This window comes from Lytechinus variegatus, chromosome 8 (assembly GCF_018143015.1).
Source record: "Lytechinus variegatus isolate NC3 chromosome 8, Lvar_3.0, whole genome shotgun sequence".
In the NCBI taxonomy this organism is placed as follows: Eukaryota; Metazoa; Echinodermata; class Echinoidea; order Temnopleuroida; family Toxopneustidae; genus Lytechinus; species Lytechinus variegatus.
Window position 1 is genome coordinate 41,073,472 of NC_054747.1, and position 22,772 is coordinate 41,096,243.

The 22,772-nt window shown below is 37.2% G+C and overlaps 1 protein-coding gene across 1 annotated transcript in view; it reads left to right on the forward strand.

The window, feature by feature from the left end:
• Positions 1-22,772, forward strand: part of LOC121420510 (dynein beta chain, flagellar outer arm-like) — a 95,141-nt gene that overhangs the window by 27,270 nt on the left and 45,099 nt on the right. Inside the window, exons 20-37 of the mRNA XM_041615176.1 lie at positions 975-1,115; positions 1,732-1,854; positions 2,348-2,560; positions 3,482-3,631; positions 6,797-6,858; positions 7,170-7,389; positions 8,559-8,712; positions 9,194-9,357; positions 9,803-9,982; positions 10,493-10,702; positions 11,498-11,633; positions 12,094-12,237; positions 14,069-14,223; positions 15,045-15,276; positions 16,393-16,634; positions 17,623-17,734; positions 18,159-18,350; positions 19,761-19,950. Coding sequence (XP_041471110.1) covers positions 975-1,115; positions 1,732-1,854; positions 2,348-2,560; positions 3,482-3,631; positions 6,797-6,858; positions 7,170-7,389; positions 8,559-8,712; positions 9,194-9,357; positions 9,803-9,982; positions 10,493-10,702; positions 11,498-11,633; positions 12,094-12,237; positions 14,069-14,223; positions 15,045-15,276; positions 16,393-16,634; positions 17,623-17,734; positions 18,159-18,350; positions 19,761-19,950 — 3,020 coding nt within the window. The remainder of the gene's footprint in view (positions 1-974; positions 1,116-1,731; positions 1,855-2,347; positions 2,561-3,481; positions 3,632-6,796; positions 6,859-7,169; positions 7,390-8,558; positions 8,713-9,193; positions 9,358-9,802; positions 9,983-10,492; positions 10,703-11,497; positions 11,634-12,093; positions 12,238-14,068; positions 14,224-15,044; positions 15,277-16,392; positions 16,635-17,622; positions 17,735-18,158; positions 18,351-19,760; positions 19,951-22,772) is intronic.

The window sequence follows — 22,772 nt, forward strand, 5'->3', positions numbered from 1 at the left end:
CAAGTTCTGAGAATCCCATATACTTTGTACTGTGATGAACTGGTTTCAGTAGACAGTGGGTTAGATATAGAAGAAATGGTGATTTCAGGTTGAGAGAATTACTTCTCGACTAATGAGCTCTGAGAACCCAATATGCTTTTTATTGGGATGATGTTGACTATTGAGCTCTAGAAACACCATATGCTTTGGAGAATGAATACTTTTAGTTTGAGATAGGGAATTGGTTCCATGATGTAAGCTTCGGTAATGATTGCTCCACGTTTAATTCTTCATGCTAATCAAAGTACCACCTTTAACTGTGGTATTAACAATATACCGCCCCTAAGACTAACCCTAAATATGACATAGATGTAAAACCCTATTTTAGCCCTGACTCCAACCCTACTTCTTAGACAAAATAAAACCCACTGCAATTGTTGCAGGAACAAATCTTGTGTCACTGGGGATTTAAGAATAATTTTTCGACAACCTATAGTACATTGTAGATAAGGGTGAGATGGTAGATCAAGGAAAATAAACAATAAGCATATTATTCATCCAAGTAATTGATTTACTTTCAAACCTCAATTTCCAATGCATAATTATCTTATGGGCTGCATGTATTGTACTGTACATGCACATCAACAAACACGTGGTGTGAATAAATAGATAATCAGCATAAAAGCAAATGTCATTCATCCAACATATAATATACAATCCTATCAGATTTGGGTTGTGTTATTTCAATGAGTTATTGCAACATGCATATGCTATAATACAGTATCATTGTGTAATAGTACAATACTGCAAGTCTATGTCTGTCCATTTATATGCATTTCATATGCAAGTAAATATCTTTATGATAATACAAATTAATCAATGAATAATCATGTATTTGTACAGGTATGTTTCCAACTCATGTAGAGTGTACATTTCATAAATATACTCTCCTGCATGGTATGTATCCCTTATATGTGACCTCTGTTTTATCGTAGACTGCTCGAGATGAGATCATAGCGGTGGTAGACCAACGTGATGTCGGGTGGATCCGCTGTGACCTGGAACCGATCAAGCAAGTCCTGACGACCTACGCCAGTAGGTGGATGTGGACCTTCACCAAGTATCTTTCTGATCAGGTAATTATTCATATAACTAGGCATCCTACGTCATCAGTGTCAACTAATGAGAAATGCAATTCACTAATTTCGATGATTAATCCAGTAATTTCTATTTTACTATAGGACTTCTATTTTCAGCTAGAAAATTACACAAGATTATTATAATTGAGCCATTTTATAAATTGAATAGAATTGAACTAAATTGAATGATGGGTGTGTGCTGTCTTTATTGGTGTTGCTCATGGTTTAGCTTCCATTTGAACTCAAGGTAAATTACAGAACAGATTATTAGTGGGGGATTTTTTTACCTGATTGCTAAGAAAGCATGAATGCTTGTAAGCAAGCAACCAGAGGACTGATGTCTTAAGGTCCTCTCCGAAGGACCTGGTAATGAGGATTAATGCCTTACCAAAGGGCACTAGCGCACCAAGTGGGAATCGAACCCGGGTCACCAGAATACGAATCCCCAGCTCTACTGACTGAGCTATCGCTTAGAAGGAAAAAAGGACTGAAAGATATGCTTTTGCAAAAAAAAGGGACGCTGTGCAAGATAATATAAGATTATTATTATCATCATTATCATCATCATCATTATTTATCATTATTATTATCATCATTATCATTAACAATGCAGGTAACAGCTCTGCTTATGGATCTAGACTTCTTTTTGAAGCGCATTGAGCCTGAGATTGAGAGTATCAGTGGTGAAGAAAGAGATACAGCATCCTTCATGAAGATGATGAGAATATTCAATGAGGTAAGAAAGATTGTCTAATGCCTGTAACAGAAAGATTAGCAATTGATTGTAACGTAAATTTGTGTGATTGATTGCACGTAATAATCAATGTCAAACAAATATCAGCTTTACAATCAAATGAAAAGCTTTGTGAATCCACCCTCTTGCGAATATTAACACAAAACTCAGTAATTGATAATAAATTGGAGGATTTGCATGTTTGATTGCATGTAATGATCAATGTTATCAATTGTATATATCAACATTTCTTATGGTGAATGATGTACACCAAATTTTCATTGGTGTTGATTTAGCGCTAAAGAAATGATCGCCAGTCGTTCGTAAAGTCAGTCTTAACTTACAAACAGTTTTATGAAAAACTCAGGAGTATTTTGAGGTGGTTAGTCAAAGTAGGAACATGCACCTAGATATAAATGTGTAAAGTAAAAAATGTATGAATATTCAGGATATATGACAACAAATTAACATTTCATTGTTTGTTGTTTGATGAAAGGTTTCTGCCAAACAACAAGAGATGGATGGTCAGTTCACCGCTATGAACAGGACAGTGCTACTCCTCAAGAAGTATGGTCAAGCCCTGCCAGAGAGGACCAAGTCCCTCTACGACGCAGCGCCAGGCCGATGGAACAATCTCAAGACCAAGGTCTCTCTGGCCAAGCAGAGACTAGGACCAAGAATACAGGAAGAATCAGCCAGTATTACAAAGGTAGGCTTGAGAATCCCCCCCCCCCCCCCCCTGTAGGCTATAATAAGCCAGTTTCTAGTTCCACTCTGTGCATGATCAGAGGAAGGTCATTGGTACTAAAGTGATGTGGTGGTTTAAAATTCAATGAGATAAGCACCAACTTTGATGTCTTGATTATTCATATATTCTTTTTTGAGTTGTGTTTTTCATTTACATCCACAAAAAGCACAATGCGTCCATGAATGACTGGTATATTACACAGTTTGCTAAGTACATTGTATAACATCCTCTTATAATATGCATTCAATATAGAAATGCAACAAACACCTTCATAGAGTGTTCATTGATGTGCTATTCTATTCACCTGGTCTATTCAATTTCTTCAGCTTGCTATGTAAGGCAAGCTTATGTAATATCTTGCTTTGAAATTTGTCTATCATAATGAAAGAAAAGAAAGGTCATTTGACCAAACTTGTCCATGAAGTAACTATGAACTGGTCTATTAGAGTGGAAAGTATCCCCCGTCAATATTAGGCATAATAGAAACTTTGATCTTTCATTTCAAGGATATTACAGGGGTGGAAGCATTAAACTCCACCTTTCTAATTCAGAAGTCAATATCTGCACAATTGTGTTTTAGAAAGTTCATCAATTCAAAGTCATTTTAATTATATCAATGTCTCTTTCTGGTGAAGTAGTGTTTCTTTGCAACTGAAAGGCAAACTGATGTTACAGATTTTACTTCTTTTTATTCTCATTTCTCTACCCAAGGACCTTACTTAGTTCAACGAGTGCATTAAGGTGGTGAAAATGCCATCTCTGATTTTAGTTGTCTCGAGAATTTTTCATTTTAAAAATATATTCATCTTTCTGATTGTACTGTGTCTCTTCATAAGTGTGAACTGACTTTCTCATTTTCCTGATCTCATTACCTCGCTCTAGGATCTTGCTGAGTTTGGTGAACGAGTGGAAGCATTGAACAGCTCCCTCTCTGATTCTGAGGTATATACCTGGGATTGTTTCCTGGACGATGCCTTCTCAGAGATTGACAAGTTTCAGAGAAAACTTGAGGAACTGGACAACGAAGCACAGGTAAGGTCTGCCTGACATATCACCACAAGTTTTATGAATTCTATTCTCTTGATTCCCATTGTAGAAAATGTGTATACATATGAAGGAGCCGTGATGTAGTGGTTCTGACTTTCGCCTTGTAAACAGAGGGTCGTGGGTTCGAATCCCACCATGGTCTGGTGTCCTTTGACATGGTCTTGACTCGGGTGTTAAATTTGTACCCATTAGGATGTGAAAGTCATTGGAGCTTGTCCAGTGCTGTGTGCGCCTCACCGGCAACTGACTGGAGTACTCCTCAGGGAGTGGAGGATGTGCACACATTGTGTGCGGGAATGACTAATGAATCCGATGACCGGGGTAATAATATATCTGTAAAGCGCTTAGACATGTTGTTCTGATGTATTAAGCGCTATATAAAAGCAGATTATTATTATTATATACTGTCAAACCTGCTTTACTCTCCACCTGAATAGAAGGACCACCTGTATAAGAAGGCTGCAAGCTTAGTTTCCCTTCAACAAATGTCAGCATTAAAGCATACACGTGTATATTACTGGAATCTACCCATAAAGAACTTAAACCAGAGATAAATCACTTCAGGCGGTCTTTCATGTCGGGGGGTCATTTGAAAAATGAAAATCCATAGTTTATTGTTCGAAATAGAATTGAAATGAAATTCTCCGAAAATTTGCTTTGCCCAATTGATCATGGGCCCGGGCAGCCGCTGTGCAGCGCCAGATCGACGAGGCTCTATCCCTCTAATTGTTGATGCCAAACAGGGTAGCAGCAACTCCCATCTTTTCGTCTGACATGGCTATGGTTTGAACCCCCCAACCTCCCAGTTGTGAGATTGATGCTCTACCAACTGATTCAACACACCGGATAATGCACATAATGTAAGGCATTGCCCTTTGGACAGTAAGAATGAGAAATATTGATAGCCATAAAATAGTGAGAAAATGATAAGTCAGTGTGTAGTAATAGTTTATTGTGTCTCTGATTTATATTAGGTAACATAACTGATTTTTTGTAATTTTCCTATTATCATGACAATGGACAGCTGCAACTATTTTATCAACGGTATAGGTAAATCTAGCACCTGAATGTTTAGTAGAGAATACAGCGCGTCCCCAAAAAAATGTCCCTCTGATATGCGGCTAAATAACTTCCAAAAATAAAAATTATTCTCAATGAAATGTATGGATATAGGAAGCCCATCTCTTGTTCTAACTTCTTTAAAAATTTAATTGGTCTCGCTTAAGTGGTTTTGAATACACAGCCTATTATGTAACAGTGGTGCTTTTCAGCCCATTCCAAGTTTGCATGCATGCAGCACTGCTCTGTGTTCTGCATTTTCTTGCATATCAACCCCCTTTGACCATTCTGACCAAGGAGATATTAACTCTATCTCCTTGTTCTGACCAAGGAATTCCCTGATCTAACCAGGGAAATCTCCATGATCTAACCAAGCTCGTCAAATCACAACCTGGAGCATGTTCAGAAGGGCGAAAACAGTATTTGACAGTACATTTCATGTTTGATAAACGGGAGATGCACAATGATTGAGACAACAGGTCATGTCTGTTTCATGCATAATTCCAACAATACTGCATCTTTGTTTTAATTTATTTTTTTGTTAATAAGCAACTGAGGTCAAGTTTAATAATTCAATGTAACTTTTAAAAGAAAAAGGTCAAAATTTTCTATGGTAAAAATCCTTTGCGCAAAGGGTGATTAACTTGTGGATTCCCCCTTTTTTCAGCTTATTTTACCCATCCATCATTCACATTTTCTTTAAAATTGGTGCACTGATTCCCCTTATCAATCATCAAACAAACTTAATTTTTATGTTTCTTGTCCTTCTGAACATGCTCAAGTTTATGATTTAATGAGCCTGGATATGATTAGGGAAATATCCCTGCTAAGATCCTGGATGTAAGAATGGGGGTTAACATGCCATAGACAAATGAAGAAATGCATCAATACTGCAAACTTGGAATGGGCTAAAATGCACCACTGTTACGTAACAGAGTGTGTATTCAAAACCGCTGAAGCGCGACCAATGAAATTTTCATAGAAGTTAGATCATGAAATGAGCTTTCTACTCATGAACATTTATTTGAGAATCCTTCCACATTTTAGAATTAATCCAGTCCTATGACAGAGGGACATTTTTTTTGGGACGCGCTGTAATGGCAGATGGGTTTGCACGTTATGCATATATATGAGATATCATTATTTGTGATTCATTGTTTATTATTTTACTGTATATGCCTTGTCAGCCTCAAGTGTTCACAAATATGTTACCAGCTTTATTCATTGCTTGATATTATTCATTTTGCACCTTGTCAATTTTGTTTGCTTAGCTATATTTTTATATAAAGTTTCACACATTTTGCACTAAACAAAGAGAAATTAAATATGTAATCTGTTGCTTGACAGTCAAATGAGTTGCAATGTGTAAGTGATTATTGAAGATGAAAATAGTAACTGATATATGGAAAGATTTTATTTTAACAAACATAATTGCATTGCTTTTGTTTTTGCTCAATGTCTGCATCTATTTTATTGCATGATCTTACATGTACATTACCCATTCTACTGTGAGTGGGAATGATTTTTTTTCTTCCAAGTGTTTAGTTTTGGTCAATTTATTAGAGCGCGGCTATTTTTACTCAGTGACTGGACCATTTTAACAAGAGGGTGACTTTTAATCTGTGATTTCAAACCATGGTGTTATACAGATATTTTCATTTTGATTATGCTTAATTCAGCACGTATAATTGAGAAACAGTCCGAGAATGAATGCACAGTAAAATTAATGCTTTTTAATAAGGCTACAGCTTTAATAATTGTACTGTTTGTTTTTAACACTGTTCATAAATAGTGGACTCATTACTTCTGCAACCTCATAAGTGTCAATTTAGCTCCCTGTGGCAAAATTGCCCATTTCCTATTAGATGCTTTCTCAATATACATGCTGGATTAATTGTAATAGAGGAGGAAGTCTGCACATCCATTCTTTGAAACTAGGTTTCAAAACCACCTTTGTGAATTCAGACCTTTGTGATCATTCTGTCAAACTTTGCTCATTACAATATGAATGATCAATGGATTTTGTATTTTTGTGTTTTTGCTTCATATTTTTACATGAACCACACATTAATTTTTATTTTGTCATGACAGGACCTGATTGAACTTCAAGATCTGCTGGAGACAGCAGTTGTCAACTTCACCATCTTGCCAGAGTAAGTTGTTATCCTGCTGACTACTAGAAACTGGGGGATTTCTGTACAAAAGTCTATGGGAATTACATAATTCTATAGTTGATGTGTTAATACAATTCATAGTATAATTCATTCTTTTTATAAGGCAACCTATTTTATGTAAAAGACTGAACAGACATCGGCGAAGGTTTGTCAGTTGATAATACTTAATCAAGGGAAAAAACTCAGAGAGTTTCCTCTGAATTTTATGAACTTTAAGAGACTCAATGGTCTTTGTATAATAGCAACCTTTAACATGAAAGTTCTTTGCTGTGTAACTATCATCTTTTTAGGTGTCGTCATGAGCTTCACAATCTCCATGAGGTATGGGACACAGTGAGAACCTTACAGGAACAGCAGCAGGAATGGAAGCAAGAGAGATGGCAGAGTATGAATACCAAGTATCTCAGAGAAGCTACCAATGATCAACTGACGACCGTTAAGACCCTGCCTGATGAGACTCAACACTGGGACGTCACTAGAGGGCTTCAGGAATCTATTCTTGTCATCCAGGTAAGAAGGCTCTGAGCTTGTTTAGGGGGGGGGGGATGCTGTGGGTCTTACATGAATTTGCTGGGATGTCACTAGAGGGCTTCAGGATTCTATTCTTGTCATCCAGGTAAGAAGGCTTTGAGTTTGTACATGTATATGGGGGGATGCTGTGGGTCTTACATGAATTTGCTGGGACGTCACTAGAGGGCTTCAGGAATCTATTCTTGTCATCCAGGTAAGAAGGCTTTGAGCTTGTTTAGGGGGGGGGGATGCTGTGGGTCTTACATGAATTTGCTGGGATGTCACTAGAGGGCTTCAGGATTCTATTCTTGTCATCCAGGTGAGAAGCGTTAAAGTTTCTTTTCAAATTGTTGATCTGCTTCACCTGTTATTATCTTCTGGACCCCTTGGCAGAACAGAGTTGAAATGATTACCACTCTGAATGTGCAATTCGGCCATTCATATGTATCCGTTTTGTATTTTATTTTGTAATTATACCTGATGTAATTTTGTTTTCATCTTGCATGATTTTTAATGAACGGAAAATAAATACAATGCAATACATGTGAAACTTGGGCAATATGTGCTACATATGTCAATGATTAATTGACCACCAAGTCATTGTCTGGTTGGTGTTTCATAAAGCTGTTTGTAAGTTACAAATAGCTTTACACACTACTGGTGATCCTTTCTTTTGCTAAATGATCCATTCCAATAGAACTGACTTGGCACCTAAGAATATGTTCCAGCCGTGCCTTAAGTTGTACATAACTTAATGAACAGCTTTATGAAACCAAGACATTGTTGGGAATTATTTTCAGGCTTGGGCATCTAGTTTTGTTTCCTTCTGGTTGTAGTTTTGTGTTTAATGACAAACCATCACTCATTTTAGAGGTTTGATTTTGTTTGAAATCCATTCTAAATAGTTGGCTGTGTGATTATTGTTTCAGTTCATTTCAAGATGATGTAGTTGTAGGTATAGCAACCTTGATTGAGTATTGAGTAAGAATATTGGTTACTGTAAGGTTTCTGGTTGGGTCAAGAAAAAATCTTTGCGGTAGGACAAAATGTACTGTCAGTTAAGTCTAGGCTTTGGACTGACAAACAGTAAAGCGTCTTTTGGCCAGGAAAGAAGAAGTGGTCTTAGACATATGCAAGATTAATAAAGTGAATTCCCTTTCCATTAACAGGCCTGCCTTCCATTGATTGAAGATCTTAGTAACCCAGCCATGAGAACCAGGCATTGGAAGCAGCTTGTACGGGTCACTGGGGGCGCCCTTGTCATCGACAACGAGAGCCTCATCAATATGACCTTTGGTCAGCTTCTTCAACTTGGTCTTCAGAGTAAGTCACAGATTTTCGTATTGAGTTCAAGGCACCATTAAGAGTGTTTTTGAGCTTAGAATGATCAAGTTCTGAAACTGTCAGAGCTGTCAGTTTAACCAGTGCCAATAATATGCATGAGCCACCCCCCCCCCCCTCCCCATCATCATAATTTTGATAATGAAGTACTCTCAAACAATATCTTGACAATACAGTTGTGAAAGGTAAATCAGTTGAATCACTGATTGCTGCTACTAAAGACCATTTTGGTCTATCTTATTCATTGAATTTTATTTTGTCTGAGAAATATATATATTTTTTATCTTTTATTGAAATATCTTGATACAGGATTAACTGTTTTTCAGCATACATGTAGTCCTGTTAACAACAACAATGTATATTAAAGATCAAGTAATTCAGATTCTACAATTACTGTAAATTGAATCGATTAAAGCAGAAATATACATAGCAAATCAATTTCGCTTTCTCCATTTTCTTCCAGACCATGTGGATGAAGTAAGAGCCATTGTACAACGAGCCGTCAAGGATGTGACCATTGAGAGTGCGCTGAAGACATATGAAGAGATCTGGCTCAGCAAACTATTTGACCTTCGACCCCATGTCCGTCATATCGTAGTAGGCACCAGTGAGAAGAATGATAAAGATGTAAGTGAAAGGAAATAGACCATGATCTTGCCTGTTGTCTGAAATGTGATATGTTAGGCAAGATGTTTTGTGTAATGGTGATTATTGACTGTCTTTTGATTGACATGGCATGTGAAGTCATGATTGTCAGAGTATCAGTTTGTAATGTCATGACACCATCATCACCATCATTGTCATCATCACCATCATTATCATCAGCATCGTCATCATCAGAACCACCACCATCATCACTATCATGAATATCATGTTTGTCATTTTACTTCAAAGACATCTGTATTCCTTTCAAGCTTTTGCCTTTCCCACCTCCTTGACTTTTATGAGGCAATATAGATTGGGAATTTTCTGCCTCATTTCTTTCATCATTGTAGTAAAGGTAAATGTTAAAGATATATTTACATTGGTACATGGTAAACTTTTTCATCTCATATATTATCTCCTTCTACAGCAACATTCTGACACCAAGAGTGAGATGTCTCAGAGTCAGAGTGACCTTGGAACCGCCATCACCGAGACACGATCTCGACGTCGAACCATGAGTAGAATGTCTGCCCTCACCCTCGGAGCTGGCCGACAGAAGAGGGCGAGCGTCTCCTCACTGCCGGCATCTCTGCTCAACTTAGGAGATGTAAGATATATATACCCAGTCAGGCAACTTGTCAAAAGTCATTTAGCATGAATTTCCACTCTAAGGATGTTATACATCTTTTCATTGAAGCTTTCCTGTAGTCCTAATCGTTTTGTCATTGGTGACACTGGTGATTTGTAATGAATAGTTGTTTGTAGGATTCCTGCGGGAAAGATGTGGCACTGAGTTTTGACTAAGTCCTTATCAGAGAGTATTGCAATTCTTATAGTGATATGTTACCAGTCAAATTCAATTTTAAACATTTCTTCCAAAACATATACCCTATTAGACACGATGGCTTGTAAGCGGTACACCCTTCTACACAAATCTGAATGTAGCATAAGTGAACAAACAGAAAATGAAGATAGGAAAGAACAGAGGATAAGTAGAAAATATGAAATATGGATGATTCAACAGATGATGAATCATGAATATTTATCTTTTACTACATGTATATCATTTTGTGATTCATATTTATTCATTGTATTAATTATGATTTTCAAATTTCAGGATTCTGGGAACTTATTCCTGTTGAAGGACACAGATCCTATCTTCACTGAGCTTGAATCCCATCAGGTCGCCCTCCAGGGTATGCAGAGTAGCAGTGCTGCAGGGTCTTTCCTGGATGAAGTCACCAAGTGGCAAAAGAGGCTACAGACCATTGAAGCAGTCTTGACAGTGTGGCTTGAGGTCCAAGAGAAATGGGTCGAACTAGAAGAGGTGAGTAGATGACTTTTTAAGTCTTTCTTTGTTTCCTGTTGTTAGTGATGTATCCACTTTGTAACCTTGTCAATATTCTTTGCCATGTCTTTTAACAGGAATTTTGCTATAAAGGTACAATGTGTTTTTTGAAGCTGCTTTCCTGCATTATTTATTGTTTTGTCTATGATCAAGTGTGAGGATTGTGGGATTCCTGCATGAAAGAGACAGCTTTGACTTTAGACAAGGTTCCTAAGGTTATAGACTCTTTAGGCAGACCTGTGTGTTGGTTGAGTACCAGGAGAAATGGGGGAAGAGGTTAGAGAATGCTTTCCAACCCTGTCTCTTTCATGGTGTCAATGATGTGGCAAAAGACTGTTGCAGACCATTTTGACTGTTCGTGCTATGTGGCTTGAGGTCCAAGAGAATTGGCTTGACTTTGAAGAGGTAGAGGCTGTCTTTTATAAACAGGGCTGCCAAACAGTCATTTAATTTTATTTAACAACTGGGTGAGTGTTTCATAAAGCTGTTCATAAGTTAAAAGCAACTTTAAGAACGATTGGTGATCCTTTATGTGCTAAATAATCACCAATGAACATTTAATGGGAAATATCACAGACCACAAGAAAGGATCACCAGTCGTTCTTAATGTCACTCTTACCTTACAAACAGCTTTATAGAATGGCCCCAAGGCCTTTTAACATTGATAATGCGATCCATTTTTCAGTAAAGCATAACCTTATGTTTATAGCGAACGATGTAAAAGATGAAATCAAACAGACATATTAATTACATCTCTTTATGTTACACTTGCAGGTGTTTAGTGGAGCTGATGTCAGAGCATCTCTATCTCATGAAGCAAGTCTCTTTACGTCAGCAAACAGAGATTTTAGACTTCTCATGAGGGCGTCTGAGAAGAATCCAAATGTTCTTCAGTGCTGCCAGAGAAAAGGTTGGTCATTTTATTTATTTTGGGTTTTGAAAGCAAATTTTGATCTGTAATTAGGGTGTTTGGATAAATCAAATGTAAGAACGCTTAATCAAGGGCATAGGATTGTGTTGTTATCATGTAACAAATCTTACTTTTGATGTGTACTGAAATATCCTTTTCTATTACAAACTTACTGTTTTTTGAAATCTCAATCATGGATATATTGCATACCTTTTGAAAATAAATGATTGTTTTATTGTAAAACAAAAACAAACAAAAAATTGATCTAATCATGTGTAATGATTTAATGTCTACACTTGAAAGGTCATGGCAAGTGAAAAATTATTGGAATAGTTACATGTACATGTATGTGGATGAAGTTACTTAAATGTTTTGGGTATCAATGCATTCAATTCAATCAAACATTTTTGAGGAAGTACAAATTCCATTTAGATCAATTTTTATACTTCTGTCCTATCAGCAATCCTTGGTTTGCTTGAGAAGATGAACAGTAACCTTGAGATCTGCAGACGTTCCTTGCTTCAACATCTTGAGAGACGAAGGCAGAGGTTCCCAAGGTTCTACTTCCTTTCAATGGAGGATGTGCTTCATGTTGTATGCAATGGTGAGTCCTCAAGGTTTTTAATTGTTTGGTCAAAACTTCCACTGTCCTTTCCTTGTGGAGCGTTGTGGCCCAGTGGATTAGTCTTCGGACTTTGAAACAAGAGGGTCGTGGCTTCGAATCCCAGCCATGGCGTAATTTCCTTCAGCAAGAAACTGATCCACAATGTGCTGCACTCAACCCGGGTGAGGTAAATGGGTGCTGGTAGGAAGTAATTCCTTAAAAGCTGTGTGCGCTATGAACACCTAGCTTAGCCGGGTAATATAGGAGTGCCTTGAGCACCTAACAAGGTGGATATGTGCGCAATATAAGTACCCTATATTATTATTATTATTATAAAAGGTCACAGTTAACAGCGATGATACTAACAATAACACCAAATTTATATATTTGTGGAGGCGTCATTGTGTACTGTTTTGGTCATTTGACTTTTAAACCAATGGTCGAGTGTAGGAACCCCACCCGGAGCTAATGTCCTTTGACAAGGCTCTTAATCACATTTGTCGCTCTCCACCCAGGTATTAAATGGTTACCCAGTAGCATGTACATGCCAATGTGATTAGATTGGCATGTGTGCACCAATAAACAGTTTTATGGCCAGGATAGTAGGATACTCCCCAGGGAGTGGAGATGATGCACTTTATGTGATTGATCCTATGATCGAGGGGGGGGGGCCGTTTCATAAAGCTGTTCGCAAGTTAAGAGCGACTTTAAGAACGACTGGTGATACTTTCTTATGCGCTTATCACCAATGAGTATACCATTTACCACAAGAAAGGACACCGGTCGTTCTTAAAGTCGCTCTTAACTTGCTAACAACTTTATGAAACACCCACCTGGCTAGTAATAATTACAATGTAAAGTGCTTGGAAACCAACATATGAAATGCTGTATAAATTTGAATATTGTTATTATTATTATATTGTAAGCAATTGAACAATCTATAATTACAAAGTCATTTTGATTTGGCTTTCCATCCAAACCCTGAGTTCTGCTGAAGTTATTTGCTTCTTAAGAGAAAGGCAAATGTTTCTACCCTTTCGAATTTCAACCTTCACATTTCCAATACTTATTTCCAATACTTAGTTCCCATTGTCAAAAGTAGCATCTTGATTAAAACCATGGTCTTAATTGTAGAATAATCACAGTGATCGAATCAGATCAGGGGAGCGTTTCATGAAAGCACTTGTCGGACGTTTTATCCAACATGCCCGGTTTTATTCGACAGTTACCATAGTAACAGTGCTTGTCAGCCAATCAAAATCAAGGAAAGTTGTCAGACCTCACAACTTGTCAAACAGAAATGTTGATGAAACGCTCCCCTGAATATCATGATGATGATGCACAGCATTTGTATAGCGCCATATATCTGTCAAAGATATTCAAATACGCATTTTTGGAGGAGCCAGCCAATCTGGTTTGCCTGAACTGTGACCTGCAGGTCTCTCCTCCCGATATAACTGGTTGGGGGAATATCAGTTGTTGTGGTCATAATGATTGTGGAAATTTTTTTTACTGTTAAAAAATTTTGCAATCAGCTACAAAAAGCCAATTGTGGCAAAAGATAGCATGACAGTTCATGGGAACAAAGTATAAACAAGAAATGTGATTAGATGGATTCTTAGGATGGTGCATTGGAATCTGCAGAATATGTTTAAGTTATTCAAGATTTTTTTTACTTCAAATTTGCTTTGTGAATTTCCCTTTGCAGGCTTAATCAGGTTAATCTCTTCATAAGCTCTTTGAGATATGTAATCAGTTAGAGTTTTAGAATACTTTACAGTCTGCAGAATGTGTTTAAATCGAGATGTTCTTTTGTTTCTTTCCCTTCTAGGCTATGATCTCAACCAGGTAAATCTCTACCTTCCAAAACTCTTTGAGAACCTTGGTCGGTTAGAGTTTGAGAACAACGCCTCGGAAGCTGCAGAATCTAACTTCCAGGTGACGGGCTTGATTAGCATGCTTGGAGAGAAACTACCCCTCAAACAGGTTAGCACTATTCTCTCCTCTATTTGTTCCTCAGAAAATGGTCCAACTAAGCTTGAATGCATCTCTTTATCTATACCTTGTCTTTTTTATTAATTGTAAGAGTATTTTACATAAACTTACCTTGGCCTGATATTGCTCAGAAGAGTTTTTTGTAATCATTGATGAGATTGTGAACGTATGAAACATGCTCCTTTACAAGTCAACTTACCATTGTAAATTTAAAAAAAATGTTTCATTAGCTGAAAACACATTTTTGTTTGATTTAATGATTAATCATTAGCATGATGAAACACTGCACTCATAACTTTATGTAGATGTTTCCATACATTTACAGTCAGACCAGTCCCAGTCAGTCTTAAAGTTGTGATATCATCTTAACATGATTGATGCCATAATTGATGAAAATGTGCAAAATAGCCTCAACTTTTCTCCAGGGGCCCATAACACAAAGCTTAGTGAGTAATCTTACGCTTGATTTCCACGATATTTTGTACATTGTAGTCAATGCAATCAATTATAGATAAATGTTTTAAGATCATTGCTAAGCTTTGTGTTACAGGCCCCAAGTCTCAACCCTATTAGATGGGAAGATAAGAAGATTTAGAAGAAGATGAGTATCATAGCAGGAATATTTTACTATCTTCCTAGGTGGTTTCTTGTGAAGGCTCTAAGGAAAACTAGCTCGGCAACCACATCCCCATTACCAACATTTCCTTGCAGATCGATCAGCCTTGCCTATCAGACCCTAGACCATCAGGCTTCCTCTCCAAGTTTTATAATGCTATTATAAGGATTGTATTAATATCTTGTTATCTTCTTAGGTTGTATCCTGTGAGGGGCCTATTGAAAACTGGCTCGGCAACCTCATCCCCATAATCAAGACATCCCTGCAGAATCAGCTAGCCTCAGCCCTGGCCCATGAGACCCTGGACCTGCAGGCCTCCTTCCAGAGTCCTGGACCCATAGAGGGGCTAGGACCAGGTCCAAGAAAGGAGAGGGAGATTCACAGTGCAGGGGCCAGAAAAGTCACAGTTGGGAAAGATGAGCGTAAAGGTAAAAGGGAAACTTCATCTCAATCTAAGTCCAAACTTCAACCTATAGCTAACCAGAACTTGATAGGTCCTGAACAAACACTCTGGGAATTAAGAAATTAATTGTTTAATGGAACTCGAAATGTCCCATAACCTGTCTCAAACCTAAACATAGAAACCCCCCCCCAAAAAAAAAAAAAGAAAGAACTACAACAGACAGACAAAACAAGTTAATCTAACCAAACATTGCAATGCAGAACTAATTGTAATTCATGTACATAAATATATGCCTAACCATTGTTCTCCTTACACTAACAATGGCATGATGCACAAAATCTAAGCCCATAGGCCTGTCCGTATTCTGATAGCAGGTTTAACTTAAACTCAGGTTTAAAGTTGTGGTTTAATTATGGACAGCCAATTGTTACAGAAATCACTGACAGTAGAGATATCATATTTCAGCTCATTTGGCTCTCAAATCATTCATAATTGTCTAGGAAGTATAAATATATTATTGCCTTCACCATCGATGAACACGGAAAGAGCACAGTAAACGTAGGAAGCATACAACTTAGTAAAATTTTTGATACTTTTGGCTTCCCATACTTAAACCACAACTTTAAACTCGAGTTTAAGTTAAACCTGACTTCAGAATACGAGCCATAGGAACCATGAATTGTACTATCTTCAGCTAATTTAGCATTGTTGAAAAGGGTAATATAATGGTTTATAAAAGTGCATGTTGAAACATTACAGTGTAAGATACATTTTATTGGAGAGATGACAGTTACGGAATTCAATAAACTTTTCATGGTCTTGGTTCATAATAACTCTTGTTTTGATAGGTAATTAACAATTGATATAACAAGTTAGTTATCACCCAATCAAAATGAATGGTGTTAGTAGCTTTAAACTGTTTTTTATTGTTATAATTGAAATATGTAAGAAACAGCCTCCCCCCATCCCAAACGACAGGTGATTCTGAATAAGATGAGAACATTAGGGACCATTTAGCAATGAAGTTTGAAGAAATGTTTTCTTCATCATAATTTTCTTAGACTTATAGTAAATGGAGCAATAAAAGTATGACAAATATTGCCTTGACTATAAGTTTGTTCTCTTTTTTTTGTCAACACAGGAGGTCCAGGGAGTCGTGCTGGTAGCCGAGCCGGTAGCAGGACCGGACAGAGAACCAAGAGACCTAGTACCAGAGAATCCCAGCAGGAAGGACCCTTAGAGGCCACCAAAGAACCTCCTACTAAGTCCTGGATGTTAGAACATGTGACGGAGGTGGTTTATCTAGCGATGCAGATACAGCTTGGTGATCAGGTTGAGAGAGGACTGAAGGCAGTCGATGGAGGAGAGAAAGACTCACTCAAGGTAACTTAATCAGGATTTTTTTTTATAAATGCGCCCTGCAATTTTTTTTTACAGGGTGGCTTGCTGACGTTCTACTCAAAAGTGTCTTGCAACTTTTGAGACAAAATTTTTGACACCTCGGTATGTGGTTACAAAATTATGCAACATTATTGAAGTGCATGGCAGACCCAAAAGCGCACTTTTTTTGTCGCGATCACACAATCTTAAGAGGGGGGCATCGTGACCCCTCCCCCCCCCTGGAGTGATGAAGAATCAAATACCCTTGGTATTAGGGTTAACAACAATAATCAATTTTCATAAAGCACTTAATACATTGGAACAATGTCCCTAAGCAAGTTTCAGTTAGGTTGTTATCTTGGTCAAAATGTCCTGGCATTTCTGCACACAGTACAGCATGTACTTTCTCTACTCCTTGGGGAGTATTCCAACAAGTGCTAACTAAATTGATAAGCTATAGCATGGTACCAGTTACCTATTTACCGCCTTGGTGGAGAGTGGCAAAGCGTGGATTGATGCCTTGCCGCATTTCTAGGATTCTAAGGATTCTAGGCCGCATTGGTATTCGAATACACAACCCTCTGATGCTAGAATAAGAACTGCTACACCACGATTCATGTAAACAAGTACATTCATGTAAACAAGGAAAGAGGGGTATGGTGAGAAGAAGTGTAGATGATTTGATATAAATGATCATTTATAAAATATAAAACTCGCACCATGTCTGAAGTCAGAGTATTCTTTGATAGTAAGAATTGCAGAGATCAATTGATTTGGATTAAATCAAGTTTGATATACATGTGGACACTACTTACTTGAAAATGAGACAGAATTTTAATTTGGAAAAGTGTCAGATAAGTTTCAATAAACCAGACGGTCATTAAAAAATGCTTTAGTCAAAATGAGAGTAGACCAAGTGCAATTCAACATTCAGAAATGTTAGCATTTTAATAGCAGAGTATTAATATCTATTTCATGGTCTTATTTTTAGGATATCTTGAATAAGATGAATACTAGCATCCAATCAGCCGTGGTGATGCTGAAAGGAATTGAAGATGAGAAAGAGAAGAAAGCAAGACTAAGGAAAGAACTCAGGAAAGAAGGTAAGAATTTGAATACCTAAAGAAAGGGGATTGGGAACCTCAGTGATATTTATCACCACACTTTATTTTCTTTTGAATCAGTCAGGTAAAAAGGTTGGTGAAAATCAAACTTTGATATGAGATCTGTGCTTATACCATTTCCCCTTTATCAAAATTTATGTTCGATTAGATCTAGTTCAATGTGCCTGTTATTAATGTTTTTTGTACAATGTGCTTAGAAATCCTTTATTTCTAGTGTTTTTTGTCTTTATGATAAACTACCATGGAATTTGATTCATTATTTAGGAAAATGTGTGCGTTATCTCCACTTTGACGGCGGGGGGGGGGGTTTAGTTGGTTTTTTTCTCATCCCCAGTGGACAAATGAATCCAATTTTATTCGAAGCCATTTCTAATTGTAAAATCCTCTTTGATCTTTCCTTCAGCAAATAACAACATTGATAACTCGGCTGCGGATAACAACAGCACGGTCGTCTCACAGACTGGCAGGCAGAGCTCTCACTCATACCGAGGTTCTCAGTGGAGTCTCAACGAACCAGCGATCCCGCAACCTGCCACGCCCATCCAAGAAGAGGGTAGTATGCACTCTGTGATCAATGAAGAGGCCAGTGATGTCAGTAAGTATATTAATAAGGTTCGAGAATGGTACCAGGGCCATGTGTTACAAAGAGAGTTGCTATTGATCAGATCAACCACAACTATGGAAAGCCAACAATGTCAACATTTAAAATGCATGTTTTCTAGGTGTCATGTATTCATCATTAACTTGACAATTGACATTTCATGGTGCTTCATCTTTGTTTACAAAGGACATTGTGCATATTTCCTGTAGGAATTGTTGACATTGATTGATTTCCATATAGTTGAGATTGATTGGATTAACCACAATCCTTACTGAGACAGGGCCCAGAAGAAGACTTATGACATGCCTTCCATTTCTGCAATAAAAAACAAGAGTTGGGAATATTTGGAAAGGGTAGGTAACAGCATTTATGAGGGAAGGCAACAGCATCATTTCACCTTCCATATTGCCTACACAATGATGGGCCTTATCTTGCTGGATGCTCCTGTGAGAAAGAGTAGTGCCAGTTGACTCTTTGCTTGAATGTACATGTATTTCTCTTGACATTAATGATGATAATGATTATGATGATGATGGTGATGATGATGATGATGATGATGATGGTGATGATGATAATGGTGATGTTGATGATATTGAAGAAGATGATGATGATGATGGTGATGATGGTGATGATGATGATGATGGTGGTGATGATGATGATGATGATGATGGTGATGATGGTGATGATGATGATGATGATGATGATGGTGATGATGGTGATGATGGTGATGATGATGATGATGGTGATGATGGTGATGATGATGATGATGATGATGATGGTGATGATGATGATGATGATGATGATGATGATGATGGTGATGATGATAATGGTGATGTTGATGATATTGAAGATGATGATGATGGTGATGATGGTGATGATGGTGATGATGGTGATGATGATGATGATGGTGATGATGATGATGATTGTGATGATGATGGTGATGATGGTGATGATGATGATGATGATGATGATGGTGATGGTGATGGTGAAGGTGATGGTGGTGATGATGATGATGATGATGATGGTGATGGTGATGGTGATGATGATGATGATGATTGTGATGAATATGATGATTATGGTGATGATAATAATGATGATGATATCAATAATGATAATATTTAGAGTATTAATATCATCTCATATTTACTTATGATAGTCACCTTAGATTTAATAGCTGGTCTTCGAGCTAGCATTGAATAACTATAGTGTGTTATTATTACCCCTCTCTATTCTTATATGATTTGCGCCTGGCTTATGGTAGACCTGTTGAACCATTTTTTTAATAAATCTTTGGTATGGCTCAGTAAGAGATCGAACCCATGTCTTCTCACCCTGAGCCACACACTCTACCACTAAGCCACTGCCTGGTGTTTGTATACTAATTTATACTATCCTTGTTCACAGCTGGTGAAATTAAGAGCCGTCCTGTGGACACCATGAAGGTCGTCCTTCCTCCGGAGAGGCCAAAGGTGAAAGTCGTTGTTGAGGAACAGGTCGATCGGACCGAGCTGAAGCTCCTCCTCTTCCCTGCTCAGATCCAGAAGATTAGTAACCTAATATCCCTCATGGCTCATCAGAGGGATGTAATCACCAGGTAAGCAAAACACCCCTATTTTAATAATGGAATGGTCCTAAGATAGTAAATGTAGTGTAATTTTTTAATCTACTACTAGTATAGAGGGGTTGGAAACTTGTTTGGTTTCGACCTGATTTCCCTCATAGCCCATCAGAGCGTTATACATGTATATGAACAGATAAGCGAAACACCCCTTATCTCATAATGGAATAGTCCTAAGATAATATAATGTGATTTTGGAATTGACTAGTATAGAGGGGTTGGAAACTGGTTTGGTTTTAACCTGATTTCCCTCATGGCCCATGAGAGGGATGTAATAAACAGGTAAGGAGATACACCCCTATATTTCATAATGTTCCTAAACATAAATATAATGTATATTTAGAGTCTGTTGTTAATTTAAGGGTGGGACGAAAACTGGTTTGATTTCAATCTCCCTTTTTCTATCATCCATGGGGAGTATTTATAAATAGGTAAGTAAAACACCCCTATACCATTTAGTGGAATGTTCCTTAGGAAATTCACCAATAGACAGGAGGCTGAAAATTGGTTGAATGTAAATCCCAGTGTCTATAGCCCATAACTATGATTAACAACCTATTATACATGTAACTGATAAAACAGCCAGATGTCTTAGAGTCTAATAGGTTGGCAATGATGCTCTGGATCCATTATGGAAACAGTATATTGCATATTTTAGTATCAATGATCACAAATTGTAAATAAATAATCCTCATGAAATGTTAAACAATGACTTCACAATTCAATATATCTTGAGCTAGCATGATCCCTGCTGTGAGTCATTGGCCCGAATTCTCAAAGGTGTTTTTGAAAACCTACGGTTGAGTCCACGGTTTAGGCAGATGTCCTATATAAATTGTGCTTAAATTAGTGTGTATCGGGTGCATGTATGAAAAATGTCAAATTCTGATGCGTGCTTTTGTCACAGTGCGCCAAATTGATGCCTGTTATCATGGTTACGCCATTTTATTCATGAGTGCACTGTTTTTAATCATGAGTCCACTCATCAGACAGTGGACTCATGAATGAAATAGAGAAATTTAGACTATGTTTACCTTCTTTTTCCCTCCCAAACTATATCTAGCATTGTGCCCTGTTTGGGAGGGGGAAGGGGGGGGGGGTGACATAATTTGGTTAGGCATCCATTTTGAGAAAGTTCTGAAAGAGGGTTTAATGCAGTTTATAAATTATTTTTTTCATTCTAACTGCAACAATCTCTTCAACGAATCTGTTTGTATCTAGTTTAAACATCTTTTCCTTTAAGATTGTTTGAATGTAACTTATGAAATATGTAAAAGCATGAATAAACAGGATTCAATTTCACTGTTGAAAATCAAAGGATAAATAGTCCAGTTCCAGAAAGTGTGAACGGCTGTCCAGGGGAGCATTTCATGATACAAGTGGTCAGTCATCTTCACTGACAACTACTGAAATCCTTGCATGTGACTGGCTGAGAGTGAATTAGTTAGTGAAAATCATTGACAAGATGCTTCGTGAAACACTTCCCAGAGTTATGTAACACAAAGGTTAGCGATTATCGTGTGCTTGATTTTCATGACTGATAATGTACATTGTATTAAATGGAATTGATCGTAGAAAAATGTTCTACGATCATTGCTAAGCTTTGTGTTTAGGGTCCCTGGTGATCACAGTCCAGCATTGAGTCTTCTCATCTCATCATCTCTTCACCTGCATCAGACCCCTATACCTCATGTGGATTGTTGGACTAATAATAAAATCCTAGTAATTGCAGTAATAATGATGATGATAAAATCATAACTGATAAGACATGAAGTAATAATGATAATGAAAATGATGAGGAGGATAAAATCATAACAATGATGATGATGATGATGTTCATGATGATGATAATGTTGATTGTGATGAATATGATGATTATGGTGATGATAATAATGATGGTGGTGGTGGTGGTGATGATGGTGGTGGTGGTGATGACGATGATGATAATATAATGACAACAGTTTATGTATCCAAGATAACTACTTCATTTCTGAAAGCTGTTCTCCCAGCAGGCCCTGTTATTATCATTACCCTGACTTATGGGACTTCTCTTTATCACACTTCAAAATTCTCTCCTCTCCTTTTTCTTATGTCACCTTTTCTTCCCCTTTTCTATCTCTCTCTGTCTTTCACCCCTCACTCTTAAGTTTGTCTTGTTTCTCTGTTTTCACTCCCTCCTAATAATAGTTGTGTGGTGTCAATGACTATGTATGTTTTGCTGAATACATCCCTAGAAATTATACATGTATGTGCATCTTGAAAACAATTTGTCTGCATTAGCATTGATAAATAGATATATATGAATGCAATAAAATGTGCGCAATATGAATACCCTATATTATTATATTATAAAAACGCATAATGTTATGTTTGTTATTTTGCGTGACATATTTTTTGTGGGTATAGTCTCTATTAGGAGATCTATACAATGATTTTTCATTCTACATGTTAACCCTGTGTTGTATTGGCTTGTATCTGAGTTTTCTTGATTTGTAATATCATATGATTTCCCCCTATACTTTATACTTGTTCAGTAGAATTTGAAGAAAAATTCAACAGAAAAAGAAATTATACACACAGAATAACAATGTAATAAAACTTTTATTTCTCTTTCTCTAGTACTATTAACAATCACACATCTGAATTGTGGCAGTTGACCTCTGATTTACATAAATCGAGAGATTGAAACACAACTGGCTTTGTTTAGATACTACAGTATATGTACAAATGTGGTTCATTCCTCACTTAAAGGAGAATTTTCGAAATGACTAATTTCTAGCGTATTTATAAATGGTCTT